The sequence below is a fragment of the Coregonus lavaretus genome, assembly GCF_964263955.1.
Source record: "Coregonus lavaretus genome assembly, chromosome: 4".
Taxonomy (NCBI): Eukaryota; Metazoa; Chordata; class Actinopteri; order Salmoniformes; family Salmonidae; genus Coregonus; species Coregonus lavaretus.
The window spans coordinates 72,618,426-72,633,859 of NC_139991.1; the positions used below are offsets into that span (position 1 = coordinate 72,618,426).

The 15,434-nt window shown below is 41.1% G+C and overlaps 1 protein-coding gene and 1 long non-coding RNA gene across 12 annotated transcripts; one reads left to right on the forward strand and one right to left on the reverse strand.

The window, feature by feature from the left end:
• The first annotated feature begins 633 nt into the window (after positions 1–633).
• On the forward strand, positions 634–14,165 carry LOC311127395 (interleukin-31 receptor subunit alpha-like). 3 transcript variants are annotated; one of them, XM_084159248.1, is made up of 17 exons: positions 647–740; positions 1,192–1,255; positions 1,397–1,531; positions 2,311–2,595; positions 2,717–2,828; positions 2,952–3,121; positions 5,646–5,770; positions 5,920–6,082; positions 6,966–7,048; positions 8,386–8,593; positions 8,972–9,139; positions 9,505–9,603; positions 9,765–9,908; positions 10,611–10,751; positions 11,202–11,286; positions 11,493–11,574; positions 13,478–14,165. In XM_084159248.1, the coding sequence occupies exons 4-17, from the start codon at positions 2,382–2,384 to the stop codon at positions 14,024–14,026; spliced, it is 2,343 nt and encodes a 780-aa protein (XP_084015374.1). In that variant the 5' UTR covers positions 647–740; positions 1,192–1,255; positions 1,397–1,531; positions 2,311–2,381; the 3' UTR covers positions 14,027–14,165. The 3 variants fall into 3 exon arrangements, with proteins under 3 accessions (XP_084015373.1, XP_084015374.1, XP_084015372.1); XM_084159247.1 differs by lacking the exon at positions 1,397–1,531 and having other exon boundaries at positions 634–740; XM_084159246.1 differs by lacking the exons at positions 647–740; positions 1,397–1,531 and adding an exon at positions 959–1,065.
• Positions 3,272–5,738, reverse strand: LOC311127398. Of its 9 annotated transcripts, none has more exons than XR_014613111.1 (4): positions 5,449–5,738; positions 5,109–5,334; positions 3,875–4,937; positions 3,272–3,836 (listed from the first exon to the last, which is right to left on the reverse strand). It is a non-coding gene; the product is annotated as an uncharacterized lncRNA (long non-coding RNA). The 9 variants fall into 9 exon arrangements; XR_014613112.1 differs by having other exon boundaries at positions 3,875–4,500; positions 4,558–4,937; positions 5,109–5,738; XR_014613113.1 differs by having other exon boundaries at positions 3,875–4,387; positions 4,425–4,937; positions 5,109–5,738.
• Positions 14,166–15,434: the final 1,269 nt, after the last annotated feature.

Consider the following 15,434-nt stretch of genomic DNA (forward strand, 5'->3'; position numbering starts at 1 on the left):
CTGGATAGGGGAGATCCTATTACTGTCAACCACGGGTTCAAATATGTGGGCTTGAGATGAAGCTTCTCAAATGTTCTAGTTATTACTAGTGATACTGGCTCTTGTGGTTTGAATTGCGAAGCGTCACTTGCACATATATTTTCCTCTTTCACACAAATGTTTTACCTCCATCAAAATGTTGCATTTACACCCTGGTTAGTGTGTTGAACTAAAAACGATCTAGTAATGCTTGTCTGTCCCCAGATAATACCTGTAAAGCGTTGAATTTCAGTAAGGATTCTGCAGTTGGACCTAACTGTGGTTCTGTTAACCAATCTGAGGTGACCCATGTTTCGGATCGCTTATTGTAACCGATGTACAAGAGTGCTTACGTTTGTAGAAAGATTAATGGCATTTTGTGCCAGACGGAATTAGTAAATACATTTGATTTACTTGATGTTTGTTTAATTCATGTAGCCGTTTGAAATATGGATAAAGTCATTTTATTGAAAGTAAAGAATGTCTTGGATAATTTGTCTGGCTTGTTTAATTTGAGTGTCTGAGCTTTTGGCGATTAGAGCTGTGAGTTAAGTTTCACTTGTAATATCTAGCGTTCATCCTGTTTCTTGATTTCCTGTCAGTAAACCTGCGGTTACGTTATGCAATGGTCTACACATACACTCACCCAGTCACTGTTCATTGGGGTTGTGAATTGAAGAAAGGCAAGACTACCAACTTTCCACAGGACATTGAGAATGAAGGTATGATAAAGGTTTATAATGTAGTACAGAATTTTTTTCATTTAAACTTTTTAACTTGACCTGTTTTGATATTTTCTATAGTTTATGCTGCCTTTAAAACAACTGGGAACTCGGAAATCTCCGACATCGGTGCGTTCAAACAACTGGGGACTCAGGAAAAAAACGTGCTCCAATGGGGAAAAAATCGATTTGAACAGTCGCCTCTTTCTAGAGCGACCTGAAGACTGCCGACGTTTTGATTTGACCTCGTATTTTTCCGAGTTCGTAGTTGTGAACGCGGCATTAACATTTGTGCTGTTGGATGAAACCGTTCTTACGTAAATATGTATGTGTAAATATATATGGCGTGGTTTAGATGTAGTGAAATTGTTTATCCACTAACTGCAGAGGGAATTACACTAATTGTTGCACAACTTGAAAGACGTGACATGCCATTATTTTCTGTGCCAAGGGTCCGAGAAGGATGGCAATACTAGTCCTGTCAATCTTCCTTTTGCTCCCAGTAATTTCTGAAGGTGAGTTCCTATTTGATAATACGGCATTAAAGGGGAAATCTGATTGCAACTTCAATTTTTGACTTTCAAATTGATATACCCATTGAATATGACTTGTATACACTGAGTGTAATAACCAGGAACATGCGCTTTCCATGATAGACTGACCAGGCGAAGGCTATTATCCCTTATTGATGACACCTGCAAAATCCACTTCAATCAGTGTCGACAAAGGGGAGGAGATGGGTTAAAGAAGGATTTTAAAGCCTTGAGACGTGAATGTGTGCCATTCAGAAGGTGAATGGGCAAGATAAGAGATTTGTCTTTTGAATTGGGTATGGTAGTAGGTGCCAGGCGCACCAGTCTGTGTCAAGAACTGCAACACTGCTGAGTTTTTCAAGCTCAACCGTTTCCCGAGTGTATCAAGAATGGTCCACCACCCAATGGACATCCAGCCAACTTGACACAACTGGGATGTATTGACGTCAACATGGGCCAGCATCCCTGTGCCACACTTGACAACTTGTAGTTCATGCCCTGACGAATTGAGGCTGTTCTGAGGGCAAAAGGGACTCCATATTAGGAAGGTGTTCCTTATGTTTTGTTCGCTGTGTATAAGCTTAGTTCAAGTGTCGTACCACATCAGAACCCAAATTATTGTTCCACTCCAATGTTTGTAAACAATGCAATTGTAATAAAACACTATGTAGCCTCAACATGGTCAATACTATAATTTTAATTTCGTGGATGATCAGTCCCTACATCCATAGCTCTGTCTGAATTTGAGTGGTTACATTTCTCCAGCCCCATCCCTCAGCTGTTTACCAGAACAGCGGTGGGGTGCCACTTTATTGTTTGAATTGCAGATTGCCCCTTTAAGGACAGATTGTATAGTCATTTTCTATTGAGTGGTTAGAAGGTTGGGAGTTGGGTCATTGTTCACTCTATGTACTTTTCTGTGTTGAATGTTGGTCTTAGTGCAGGGGTGGCTTTTGTACTGTCAGTGCAGAGATGTCATCTCTCAAGTTCTTTGCCATGGTTTGTTCCAAAGTTTCACATTCTTTTGTTACCAACAGGACAATATGGAGCTAGATGTGAAGTTATCCCAAAAGACCCATACATTGAATTTGGCTCCGACATTAAGATTATGTTTAAGAAGACATGCAACGAGAGAATCTCAGACAGCCACGGCAAAATCTATTGGACGATAAACAACAAGAGCATAGACGAGAGCCTCTATGAAACTAACTCCTCCGTTGCTGCGGTGACAATCTACAATGTATCCCTTCCAAAAGCAATAGTACAATGTCACAGCCATTCAACTAAGCAAGTCTTGGGTGGTACCATCATACAGACATACCGTACGTACCTACTTACATTGTCTTTGTGCGTTACCTTCAGTAAATCAACGTTATTATCATGGAATCTGGGGAATGAATCTTACCGTGAGAATAAATCATGTCCTTACATTTTTTTCAACAGGGAAACCCAGAAACATATCATGTGTCACGTATATCTCAAAACATTTTACATGTCACTGGGAGCACAAGATCAAACCCACATCGAAAATAACATATACCGTTTATAGGAAATGGTGAGTTCTGACTCAAAACCTACTGCTTTTATTTTTTACATATCTATTTACTTAACACTTATTTTTCTTAAAACCCTATTGTTGGTAAAAGTGCTTTCTGTTTTCACTTCTCTTTTTGTGTAGGGAAATAAGACAAGACGAATGGAAGAGGGATAATTGTAGTTCTGGAAGCACGTCATGCACTTTTAATAGCCTGCCGATACTTTCAAAGCTAAATTACATCACTGTGCGAGCTGAAAGCACAGTTTGGGAGACAATCTCCGACACACTGGAACTGTATCCCTGGGATACAGGTATGTAATCAGAACGCAAAGCTTTGACTCTCTGGAGCAGTTTGCAATCAAATAATGTTATATATAAGTTGTGTGTGTCCACCATTCAAAGCAAATGAAATGACAGACATACCAGTGGATAATTGGATTGCTGTCCATCTTAAAGCTCAATGTCCTTACACCAGTATTTCTTTATCTATTGCATTGTTTGTGTAATTGAGTTCTGACATTACTTACCCAACCTGACATTACTTACCCAACCTGACATTACTTACCCAACCTGACAATACTTACCCAACCTGACATTACTCACCCAACCTGACATTACTCACCCAACCTGACATTACTTACCCAACCTGACATTACTCACCCAACCTGACATTACTCACCCAACCTGACATTACTTACCCAACCTGACATTACTTACCCAACCTGACAATACTTACCCAACCTGACATTACTTACCCAACCTGACATTACTCACCCAACCTGACATTACTTACCCAACCTGACATTACTCACCCAACCTGACAATACTTACCCAACCTGACATTACTCACCCAACCTGACATTACTCACCCAACCTGACATTACTCACCCAACCTGACATTACTTACCCAACCTGACATTACTCACCCAACCTGACATTACTTACCCAACCTGACAATACTTACCCAACCTGACATTACTCACCCAACCTGACATTACTCACCCAACCTGACATTACTCACCCAACCTGACAATACTTACCCAACCTGACAATACTTACCCAACCTGACATTACTTACCCAACCTGACATTACTCACCCAACCTGACATTACTCACCCAACCTGACATTACTTACCCAACCTGACATTACTCACCCAACCTGACATTACTTACCCAACCTGACATTACTTACCCAACCTGACATTACTCACCCAACCTGACATTACTCACCCAACCTGACATTACTCACCCAACCTGACATTACTTACCCAACCTGACATTACTCACCCAACCTGACATTACTTACCCAACCTGACATTACTTACCCAACCTGACATTACTTACCCAACCTGACATTACTCACCCAACCTGACATTACTCACCCAACCTGACATTACTTACCCAACCTGACATTACTCACCCAACCTGACATTACTTACCCAACCTGACATTACTCACCCAACCTGACATTACTTACCCAACCTGACATTACTTACCCAACCTGACATTACTCACCCAACCTGACATTACTTACCCAACCTGACAATACTTACCCAACCTGACATTACTCACCCAACCTGACATTACTTACCCAACCTGACATTACTTACCAACCTGACATTACTTACCCAACCTGACATTACTTACCCAACCTGACATTACTCACCCAACCTGACATTACTCACCCAACCTGACATTACTTACCCAACCTGACATTACTTACCCAACCTGACATTACTTACCCAACCTGACATTACTTACCCAACCTGACATTACTCACCCAACCTGACATTACTCACCCAACCTGACATTACTTACCCAACCTGACATTACTTACCCAACCTGACATTACTCACCCAACCTGACATTACTTACCCAACCTGACATTACTTACCCAACCTGACATTACTCACCCAACCTGACAATACTTACCCAACCTGACATTACTTACCCAACCTGACAATACTTACCCAACCTGACATTACTCACCCAACCTGACATTACTCACCCAACCTGACATTACTTACCCAACCTGACATTACTCACCCAACCTGACATTACTCACCCAACCTGACATTACTCACCCAACCTGACATTACTCACCCAACCTGACATTACTCACCCAACCTGACATTACTTACCCAACCTGACATTACTCACCCAACCTGACATTACTTACCCAACCTGACATTACTCACCCAACCTGACATTACTTACCCAACCTGACATTACTCACCCAACCTGACATTACTTACCCAACCTGACATTACTCACCCAACCTGACATTACTTACCCAACCTGACATTACTTACCCAACCTGACATTACTCACCCAACCTGACATTACTCACCCAACCTGACATTACTTACCCAACCTGACATTACTTACCAACCTGACATTACTCACCCAACCTGACATTACTCACCAACCTGACATTACTCACCCAACCTGACATTACTCACCCAACCTGACATTACTCACCCAACCTGACATTACTTACCCAACCTGACATTACTCACCCAACCTGACATTACTTACCCAACCTGACAATACTTACCCAACCTGACAATACTTACCCAACCTGACATTACTCACCCAACCTGACATTACTTACCCAACCTGACATTACTTACCCAACCTGACATTACTCACCCAACCTGACATTACTCACCCAACCTGACAATACTTACCCAACCTGACATTACTTACCCAACCTGACATTACTTACCCAACCTGACATTACTCACCAACCTGACATTACTCACCCAACCTGACATTACTCACCCAACCTGACATTACTTACCCAACCTGACATTACTTACCCTGTTTTTCAAGTGAAAATTGACCCTCCAACGAATGTGCTGGTGGTTCCTCTCCCTGCTAGTCTAAGGATTGAATGGGAAAATCCAGGCACAGACTATCCTGACCAGGTCACACACTGTCAAGTCCAATATGGCAAGGTACACCGCTCATTTATTAAATGTTATGTTGTCTGTGTGTTGTTTGTTGCTCGGTGCAATGTGCTATTTTCCCGGACTAGTCGAAGTTAACGTGACTGTTTGTTTTTGCCACTCATATCTTTGTTTCTTCTCTCTGTGTAAATGTCCAGCATGTAATGGATACATCTATGAACACAGGGGCCACGACTGCCTCTGTCACTTCTGCAGAAGTGGAGCCATGCACCAACCACACAGTGTCTGTCCGCTGTGCTTTAGAAAAGGCCCCTTGGAGTGAATGGAGCAGGCAGGTGACAGTTCTGTCCTCTCTCAACGGTAAGAAAACGTAAAGCCCCAGTAAATCACAATCGCTGTATAGGTTTTCAGGAGAAGTAAAAAAATATATATATATTTTCAGAATGCATGTTTGAAGTGATGGGTATAAGTCAGGGCCTGTATTAATAAAACATCTCAGAGTACTGATCTAGGATCAGGTCCCCCCTTGTCCATGTAATCTTATTCATTATGCTCTAAAAGGCTAAATGTGGCCTAGATCAGCACTCTTACTCTGAGATGCTATGACGTCTCTACTGTCTGTTTTTGTTTTTCACTGTTAACATTTTGTTATTGCAGACATGCATTTGAATGCACATATTTGCTGTACTTGAAGAATGAGGCGTTAGACTTTGATTGAATAGCACGCAATGGTCTGTGTGTTTGTCATGCACCCTTATCAAACGTTATCATGTTTTGGTTTTTTGCTGTAAGCTTTCCTCACGTTATCGTCTGGCACGGTTTGATAGGGATAAGCAATGTGGCTGAAACAATTTCGCCATCCCAGTTGTCTCATTCGATGAGTAATAATAGGAAGGATGCATTTTGAAAGTGTTTTAAACGGAGCTGTGGTCTGTGTCTAGGTGGAGCACAGGACTTGTGAAATGGGTTGTGGTGAGAGACATTGTGAACTAATCACTCATTATGTTTTTTGGAACACATTAGTCAGCCACAGTATGCTTTCAGTTTCAGCCTTAATATTGAATACTAGGTTTCAGTTTGTCTTAGTATTGAATGTTCACTACACCTTCTCCTACAGTACATCACAAAATGACTTGTAACATTGTGATGCTTTTTGAAAGAGGCCTAAATTCAAAATCAAAGGTTCAATTGGAACATGTGGTTATTATAACTAGGCTAAACTGTATGTATTCTATGTCAACAGTGAGCACAGTGCAGTTGGACCTGTGGAGGAAGATGGATGCACCAGACGACACTGGGACTAGAACAGTGCACCTGATGTGGAAGGTAGGGAGGCTAGAGAAGGAATGTATAGCACTTTACATAATCAACATTATACCACTCTCTTGTTCTGTATTGGTTAGTCACTACCAAGGGTCTCCAGCTCTGGTTCTGGGTAGCTACAGTGTACATGGACTGTTGTTCCAGTCCACCACTAACACATCTGATTCTACAAATCAAAATGTCATCGAAACCTTGAAGCAGGTATGTTAGTGCTGGGTTGAAACTACAACCTTCTCACCCAGTACCTCCCCAGCACCACAGTTGGAGACCTTTGGTCTAAAGCTTTTCAAAGCTGTGTAACTCTAACAAGAGTTTCCATCCTCAAAACTAGGGTTGCAAAACTACCACCAATTTACCAGGTAATCTATGGCAATCTATGGTACCTTTTTGGTAATTTATACTTGAATAACTTTTGAAAACCTGTATTCATATATAGTATTCATTTTTTATACATTGTCCATGAGTTTCTAGTGGATAGACCATATGGTTCAAGAGGAAATAGCCTAATTAATGAAAAACGCATCTAATCAACATTGGCATTATTTTCAGTTAACTCTGCAACACTTCCAACTATTGACTTTTTTCACCATTGCCACCAGTTTGGCGCCAAAACATTTACAACAAATACATACTATTTTTGTATTTTATTTATTTAACCTTTATTTAACTAGGCAAGTCAATTAAGAACAAATTCTTATTTACAATAAATACGTGTTTAAATAACGTAAACAAAGGATGGTTTATATGTAGGATAATGTTTTACAGCTTCGTCATTCCATTTTAAAAAAAATCATATTTTAATTATTTTATATATTTTATGTGATAAGGCCACACAGAGGGCTAGAGATCATTAGACACCTGTGATAATCTGAAGTACCCAAAAAGGCCACTAGATATCATGTGATAAATTCCTTGAGAAATAGGAAAAAGTCTTGGCACACTTCCAGTCAGATGCACATTTATTTAATTGTAGCTGAGCTTTCGGTCAGTCGACCTTCATCAGGTTGACCGAAAGCTCAGCTATAATTCAAATAAATGTGCATCTGTCTGGAAGTGTGCCGAGACTTTTTCCTGTTTCTCTAGTTTAGCCTTTTGCCTCCAGCACCTTCACTAATCAGCTCTGGGTGTGCGTTAGATTCTGCCAATCATCCACGTGTGATAAATTCCATAACATACTTTAACTTCACCAAAATTCTAGTTGCTTATTGATAAACATTGAAAGGTACCAGTAATATACCCGCCCTTTGCAACCCTACTAAAAAATATGAGTAAATCTCAAACCAAATTATTCTGACCGGGTGTGATTTATTTTCTAACTTCGTCTTTTCTTCTTTGTACAGGGCATCTCCCCTGCATGCAAGGCCATCGATGGATACAGGCTGACATACATGGCTGATGAAAAGCACATACCTGACATACATTTGGACAGCGTTGTGGATAAGGCTTCTATCACTGTGGACCAGCAGGCGTACAGAGTCACTCTCGCTGTCTATCGTGGTAACACCACATTTTCTGAACAGTCAATCTATGTACCCGCCGTTGGACAAAGTAAGTTGCCATACTTGACACGTATTCAATATGCAATTGCCAGTCATCCAATTTAGTTGCATGTGATTAGCTAGCAGATATGAGTCATATCTATCATGATATATCTATCTAGTAGTAGAAAGTTATCACATTATCTCACTACTCTTTATAGTATAGGCGCTACTACTACACTAAACTCAATGTTTCAACACAAGCCTCTAACAATTTAAACGTCTTCTACTATCATAAAAATACGAATGGACAGCTGAAGAAAGGCATCGTTTTCCTTTAGAAAAAATACCTGTTCTAGTTGTGTGTTATTTACAGTGAGTTTTATTTAGAAGTGATTCTAAGCTTCTGTGTGCTACAGTGTCACATTCATGAGTTTCTGTGTGTCAGGTCTCCCCCAGGTTAGGGGTGCACAGGCCTCAGCCCATGACGGTGACATCCAGGTCAGCTGGGCTGTTCCTCCTCTCCTCTCTGTCCATGGATACATCATAGACTGGACCACCGATGGAGATCCATACACCTGGCTACAGAGCCAAGACACTCACATCTCATTGACTGGTGAGCTTGGATTCTAAAGAATGGATGGATGGGTGGGTGGATTGGATGGGTGGATGGGTGGGTGGATTGGATTTGCAGATGTTATCGCAGGTGCAGCGAAATGCTTGCATTTCTAGCTACAATCAGGTATTACACCTAGCAATACAATTGTTTTTATATATATATATATATGATGAGCCATGAGTAGAATACAGTATATACATATAAATTGGGTAAAACAGTATGTAAACATTATTAAATCAACTGGTAATATTGTGTGTATACATCCCACATTAAATTACCACCACTCCTCCTGTTATCCCAGTAACCAATTGGTGAAATCTACTTTGGGATGTTTTCAAAAGCTATTTTTTCCCCTCTCATAGGCCTGCAGCCTTTTAAACTATACAACATCACAGTAACTCCACTCTACGATGACAAGACAGGACTGGGAAAAGTCATTCAGATCTGCTCAATAGAAAGAGGTATCGTTCACATTTTCCCCTCTTTCTTTTGCCCCTTTGGGGTAATGCTTATGTATCTTCATATTCTTATAGATTCTTATATATTCAAATTATTCAACGTTTTAATTGTATCTGTCCCCAAATAAATTGATTACTAAATCATATTTTCTTTATCAACTCAGCTCCAGGGAATATATCCTCCGTTGATGTACATGTTCAAGACAAAAGTGCTCAGGTCAACTGGACTGCTGTGCCTCAGAGCCAATGTAGCAGTGTTGTCATCAACTATACTGTGTTCTACAAGACTGAAACACAACCAGAGCTGAGTAAGTCTCCTGAAACATTGTTTTAACTTTGTTATAACGGCCTTATCTTAGCACATTGGTCACCATAGCAACACCCACCCGTAGTATGCGTTCCAGCAGGTATATCTCACTGGTCATCCCCAAAGCCAACACCTCCTTTGGTCGCCATTCCTTCCAGTTCTCTGCTGCAAATGACTGGAACGAACTGCAAAAATCTCTGAAGCTGGAGACACTTATCTCCCTCACTATCTTTAAGCATCAGTTGTCAGAGCAGCTTACCGATCACTGCAGCCCATCTGCAATTAGCCCACCCAACTACCTCATCCCCATATTGTTATTTATTTTGTTCATATGCACCCCAGTATCTCTATTTGCACATCATCTTCTGCACATCTATCACTCCAGTGTTAATACTAAATTATAATTGTAATTATTTTGCACTATGGCCTATTTATTGCCTTACCTCCATAACTTACTACATTTGCACACACTGAATATAGATTTTCTATTGTGTTTTTGACTGTACGTTTTGTTTATTCCATATGTAACTCTGTAGTTGTTTTCACCATACTGCTTTGCTTTATCTTGGCCAGGTCGCAGTTGTAAATGAGAACTTGTTCTCAACTGGCTTACCTGGTTAAATAAAGGTGAAATAAAATAAATCAATAAATAAATGTCAACTGTACCGAGGGTCATGTCCTGTTGTTTTTCCTCCTCTCTCAGACGTGACTGTAAACAGCTGGAAACAGGAAGTGACTTTGGAGCCTCTCCAACCAGGCACCAGATACAGTGTCCATGTCATGGCCAGCGCTGTTACTGGGGCAACCAATAGCAGCGTCACTCACTTCACCACCAACAGATACAGTAAGGTCATGTCTGTAGGCTTCCCCTGCCTCTGATAGTAACTCATGGTAACACAGATTGACACTTTAAAAGTCTCTCTATGGCACTACACATTCATTCCATGTATCCGCTTTGACGCACAGGGTTACAGTAACAAATGTTCTAACCATAGAATTACAGTAACTAGAACTGACATTCAAGTCGATCTTCCTTGCAGGCTGGACCTGTGGACATATAGAGTGCACTCGTCTGTACCAGTCATATTGCTGATCTGAGAGGCTTTGTCTTTTCTAGTGGTTTTAATTCTATGGTTCTCTGACATGTTGCCCCATCCATACACTACCGCTCAATTGTCCAAAAACACTATTTGCTGTTGTATTCTCCATGTCGTTGTTTCATAGCCAAGGTGTGGTAACATAAGGAAGTGAATGGCAGGTTCTTATAGTAATGTCTCTGTGTCTGTCCAATCAGGCTGGACCTTCATCATAATGCTCTGTGTCTTGAGTGGTCTCAGCATCATCATCGTCCTAGTCACTGGACTCTTCTGCGTCATTCAGTATGTTCTGCCATAGATCTCAGTATGTTTTAAAGCTGCAGATTTTCTTCCCTGTATACGTACAGACAGCAAACGTCTATGTCCCAAATGGCTCCCTATTTAGTGCACTGCTTTTTGACCAGGGCCCATCACTCACTTCAAGTCAATTATGTCCGAAAAGTCAGATGATTGAATGTTCTATGTAATGTCTGTTAACTGATCCCTAGGTGGAACAGGTTTTTGGGGAAGATGGTGCCAAACCCCGGTCTCAGCTCCTTGGTATTCTGGTCTTCACAGGATTGTCATAAGGTAAACATGATAATGACATGATAATCCTTTTATATTGTATCATTTCATCCTCCAACACATTCCATTTAGGCCTATCCTACAGTATAGACAATGGATACTGTATCGAACATGTCCTTCCATTTCACTAGTCTGAAGAAAAGGGATATGATATCCACTACCGTTCAAAAGTTTGGGGTCACTTAGAAATGTCATTTTTTTCGAAAGAAAAGCAATTTTTTTGTCCATTTAAAATAACATCAAATTGATCAGAAATACAGTGCAGACATTGTTAATGTTGTAAATGGCTATTGTAGCTGGAAACGGCAGATTTTTTATGGAATATCTACATAGGCGTACAGAGGCCCATTATCAGCAACCATCAGTCCTGTGTTTCAATGGTACGTTGTGTTTGCTAATCCAAGTTTATCATTTTAAAAGGCTAATTGATCATTAGAAAACCCTTTTGCAAGTCTGTTAGCACAGCTGAAAACTGTTGTGCTGATTAAAGAAGCAATAAAACGGGCCTTCTTGAGACTAGTTGAGTATCTGGAGCATCAGCAATTGTGGGTTCGATTACAGGCTCAAAGTGGCCAGAAACAAATAACTTTCTTCTGAAACTCGTCAGTCTATTCTTGTTCTGAGAAATGAAGGCTATTCCATGCGAGAAATTGCCAAGAAACTGAAGATCTCGTACAACGCTGTGTACTACTCCCTTCACAGAACAGCGCAAACTGGCTCTAACCAGAAAGGTTAGAGGACAAAATACATTAGAGTGTCTAGTTTGAGAAACAGGCGCCTCACAGGTCCTCAACTGGCAGCTTCATTAAAGAGTACCCGCAAAACACCAGTGTCAACGTCAACAGTGAAGAGGTGACTCCGGGATGCTGACCTTCTAGGCAGAGTTGCAAAGAAAAAGCCATATCTCAGACTGGCCAATAAAAAGAAAAGATTAAGATGGGCAGTCTGAGATATGGCTTTTTCTTTGCAACTCTGCCTAGAAGGTCAGCATCCCGGAGTCGCCTCTTCACTGTTGACGTTGAGACTGGTGTTTTGCGGGTACTATTTAATGAAGCTGTATGAAAATGTATTTGTCCTTTTGCTCAGTTGTGCACCGGGGCCTCCCACTCTTCTTTCTATTCTGGTTAGAGACAGTTTGTGCTGTTCTGTGAAGGGAGTAGTACACAGCGTTGTACGAGATCTTCAGTTTCTTGGCAATTTCTCACATGGAATAGCCTTCATTTCTCAGAACAAGAATAGACTGACGAGTTTCAGAAGAAAGTTATTTGTTTCTGGACATTTTGAGCCTGTAATCGAACCCACAATTGCTGATTCTCCAGATACTCAACTAGTCTCAAGAAGGCCCGTTTTATTGCTTCTTTAATCAGCACAACAGTTTTCAGCTGTGCTAACATAATTGCAAAAGGGTTTTCTAATGATCAATTAGCCTTTTAAAATGATAAACTTGGATTAGCAAACACAACGTGCCATTGGAACACAGGACTGATGGTTGCTGATAATGGGCCTCTGTACGCCTATGTAGATATTCCATTAAAAATCTGCCGTTTCCAGCTACAATAGCCATTTACAACATTAACTATGTCTACACTTTATTTCGGATCACATTTCTAAGTGACCCCAAACTTTTGAACGGTAGTGTGCATTTCATTCATTAAGTTTCAACACAAATCTTACACTTTTAGACCATTACTTATGGATGACACTGTTCATGTTCCAAATAGGCACATTCACCCCCCTTTCTCTACCCTGTAACTATTTCCCAGGTCATTGCTGTAAATGAGAACGTGTTCTCAGTCAACTGACCTGGTAAAATAAGGGCAAAATAAATAGAATGTTGGTCTTCATGTTGGCTCAACAGTTTCTGTTATCCCTACTGTCTTCACAATTCCTGTCTGGAAACCCACAGATCCAGCCCTTTAACAACCTGCCTAAACTCGAGACCTTCTGTGAGAGAATCTACCCTTGTGACGTGAACGCCATAACAGACGACATCATGGGATCAACCTCTACAGAAGACGAGGACATACAGGACAAGGGCAACGAGACAGTCTGTGACCAGACAGCGAGATGGAGCTCTGGCTTCGGTAGCAGGACCTCCTGTGACAGCCAACCCAGAGAGGAGAGCAGTAACCTGGGCCTGGCCCCAACCTGCCTCACTTTACTGGCTCAACAAGACGGAGGAATCAACCTGGTGGAGTCAACCACCTCTGAGGACTCATCATCAGAGCCATCAGACCTACAGGCCTCCGAGAGCTGTCCCATCAACTCCTACAGGTTGCAGAGTCTAGGGGAATGCCCTGTGAGGTTGGGGCTGGGGAGAGGCGAGGCGAGGTCGGGCGCCACAGAGGAGAGTAGGAGCCTTTTGGACACCAAGCAGCATAGCATCAAAGCTCCTCTCACAGCGTACATCACTCTGGACATGTTTGAACACAGGCGGCCAGCTGAAGGAAAGTAAACAGACATGAACACACTCCTGAATCCAGTGGACTTCTCAGTGTCTTTCCTGTACCTTTATTCATTCAGTTTTAATGTCTCATATAGGCTACTGTGTTTTTGTGTTAGTGGTACTTTTAAATATACATTTTGTAATTGTACTTGAGTGACAATTTGTATGTGTATTTGTAGATTGTAAAGCTGGATAGATATCCGTTTTTGCATTAAGATGGTTCTTTCAATTTGACTTTTGCACTTGCATCTGTTTAGACAAACTCATATAAATATCAATCTATACTGTTGTAAGTGGTAGAATATATCTCATCAAATGTTTTAGTTTCTTGTCAATGAGGACTGCTGTTGAAACAACTTAAGCAGTTCCCTTTCCGTCCACTACCAGTATGCCGTTTGGTTTGGGGGAAGGGGTGTTGCAACATCCCTTCCTGAGAACAGAAAGCGAGTGTGCCAAGACGGAAGATGGAAAATTTTCAGTAACAGGGTCAGAACAATGTCTCTTGAGTCACTGGCTGGGTGGTAGCCTAGCGGATAAGAGGTTGGGCAAGTAACCGAAAGGTTGCTGGTTCGAATCCCCGAGCTGACTAGGTGAAATCTGTGGATGTGCCCGTGAGCAAGGCACTTAACCCTAATTGCTCCTGTAAGTCGCTCTGGATAAGAGCGTCTGCAAAATGACTTAAATGTAAATTGTAGCGTCCCAAATTGCATCCTATTCCATGTGCAGGGCTCATAGGGCTCTGGTCAGAAGTAGTGTACTATATAATTATTAGGGTGCATTTTGGGACGTGGCCAGAGACTAGAGAGACATGAAGCCTTGTTTTGACCCTGTACTGTTCTTTAGAAAAATATAATTCACAGAGTCATTGAAAAAAAACGAATCACTCCCAAGTCTATGATCTGCCTGATTACATTTTGTTGCATAATAACTTATTTTTAAAATAATGTTGGGAATGGGAGCGGAACAAAATAAGTTTAGTCTCTGATGGACTAATATATTCTGTTCTATTAATGTTGAACGTCTCACTGAAAGTAAAGCACTCTTCACTTTGTAAAAGGATGCAGACAGAAGTGGGAGGCATTTCATTTACAAAGTAACAAATTATACATACACTTTTCAGTATACAAAACATTAGGAACACCTTCCTATTTTTGAGTTGTACCCCCTTTTGCCCTCAGAACAGCCTCAATTCCTCAGGGCATGAACTCTACAAAGTGTCAAGTGTTCCACAGGGCCCATGTTGTGTCAAGTTGGCTGGATGTCCTTTGGGTGGTGGACCATTCTTGATACACACGGGAAACTGTTGAGCGATCATTCACTGAGTCATCACTCCAAGTCTATGGTCTGCCTGATTACATTTTGTTGCATAAGAAAATCTTCTTATGTGACTGAGCATAACAAAATAAGAATTTCTAAC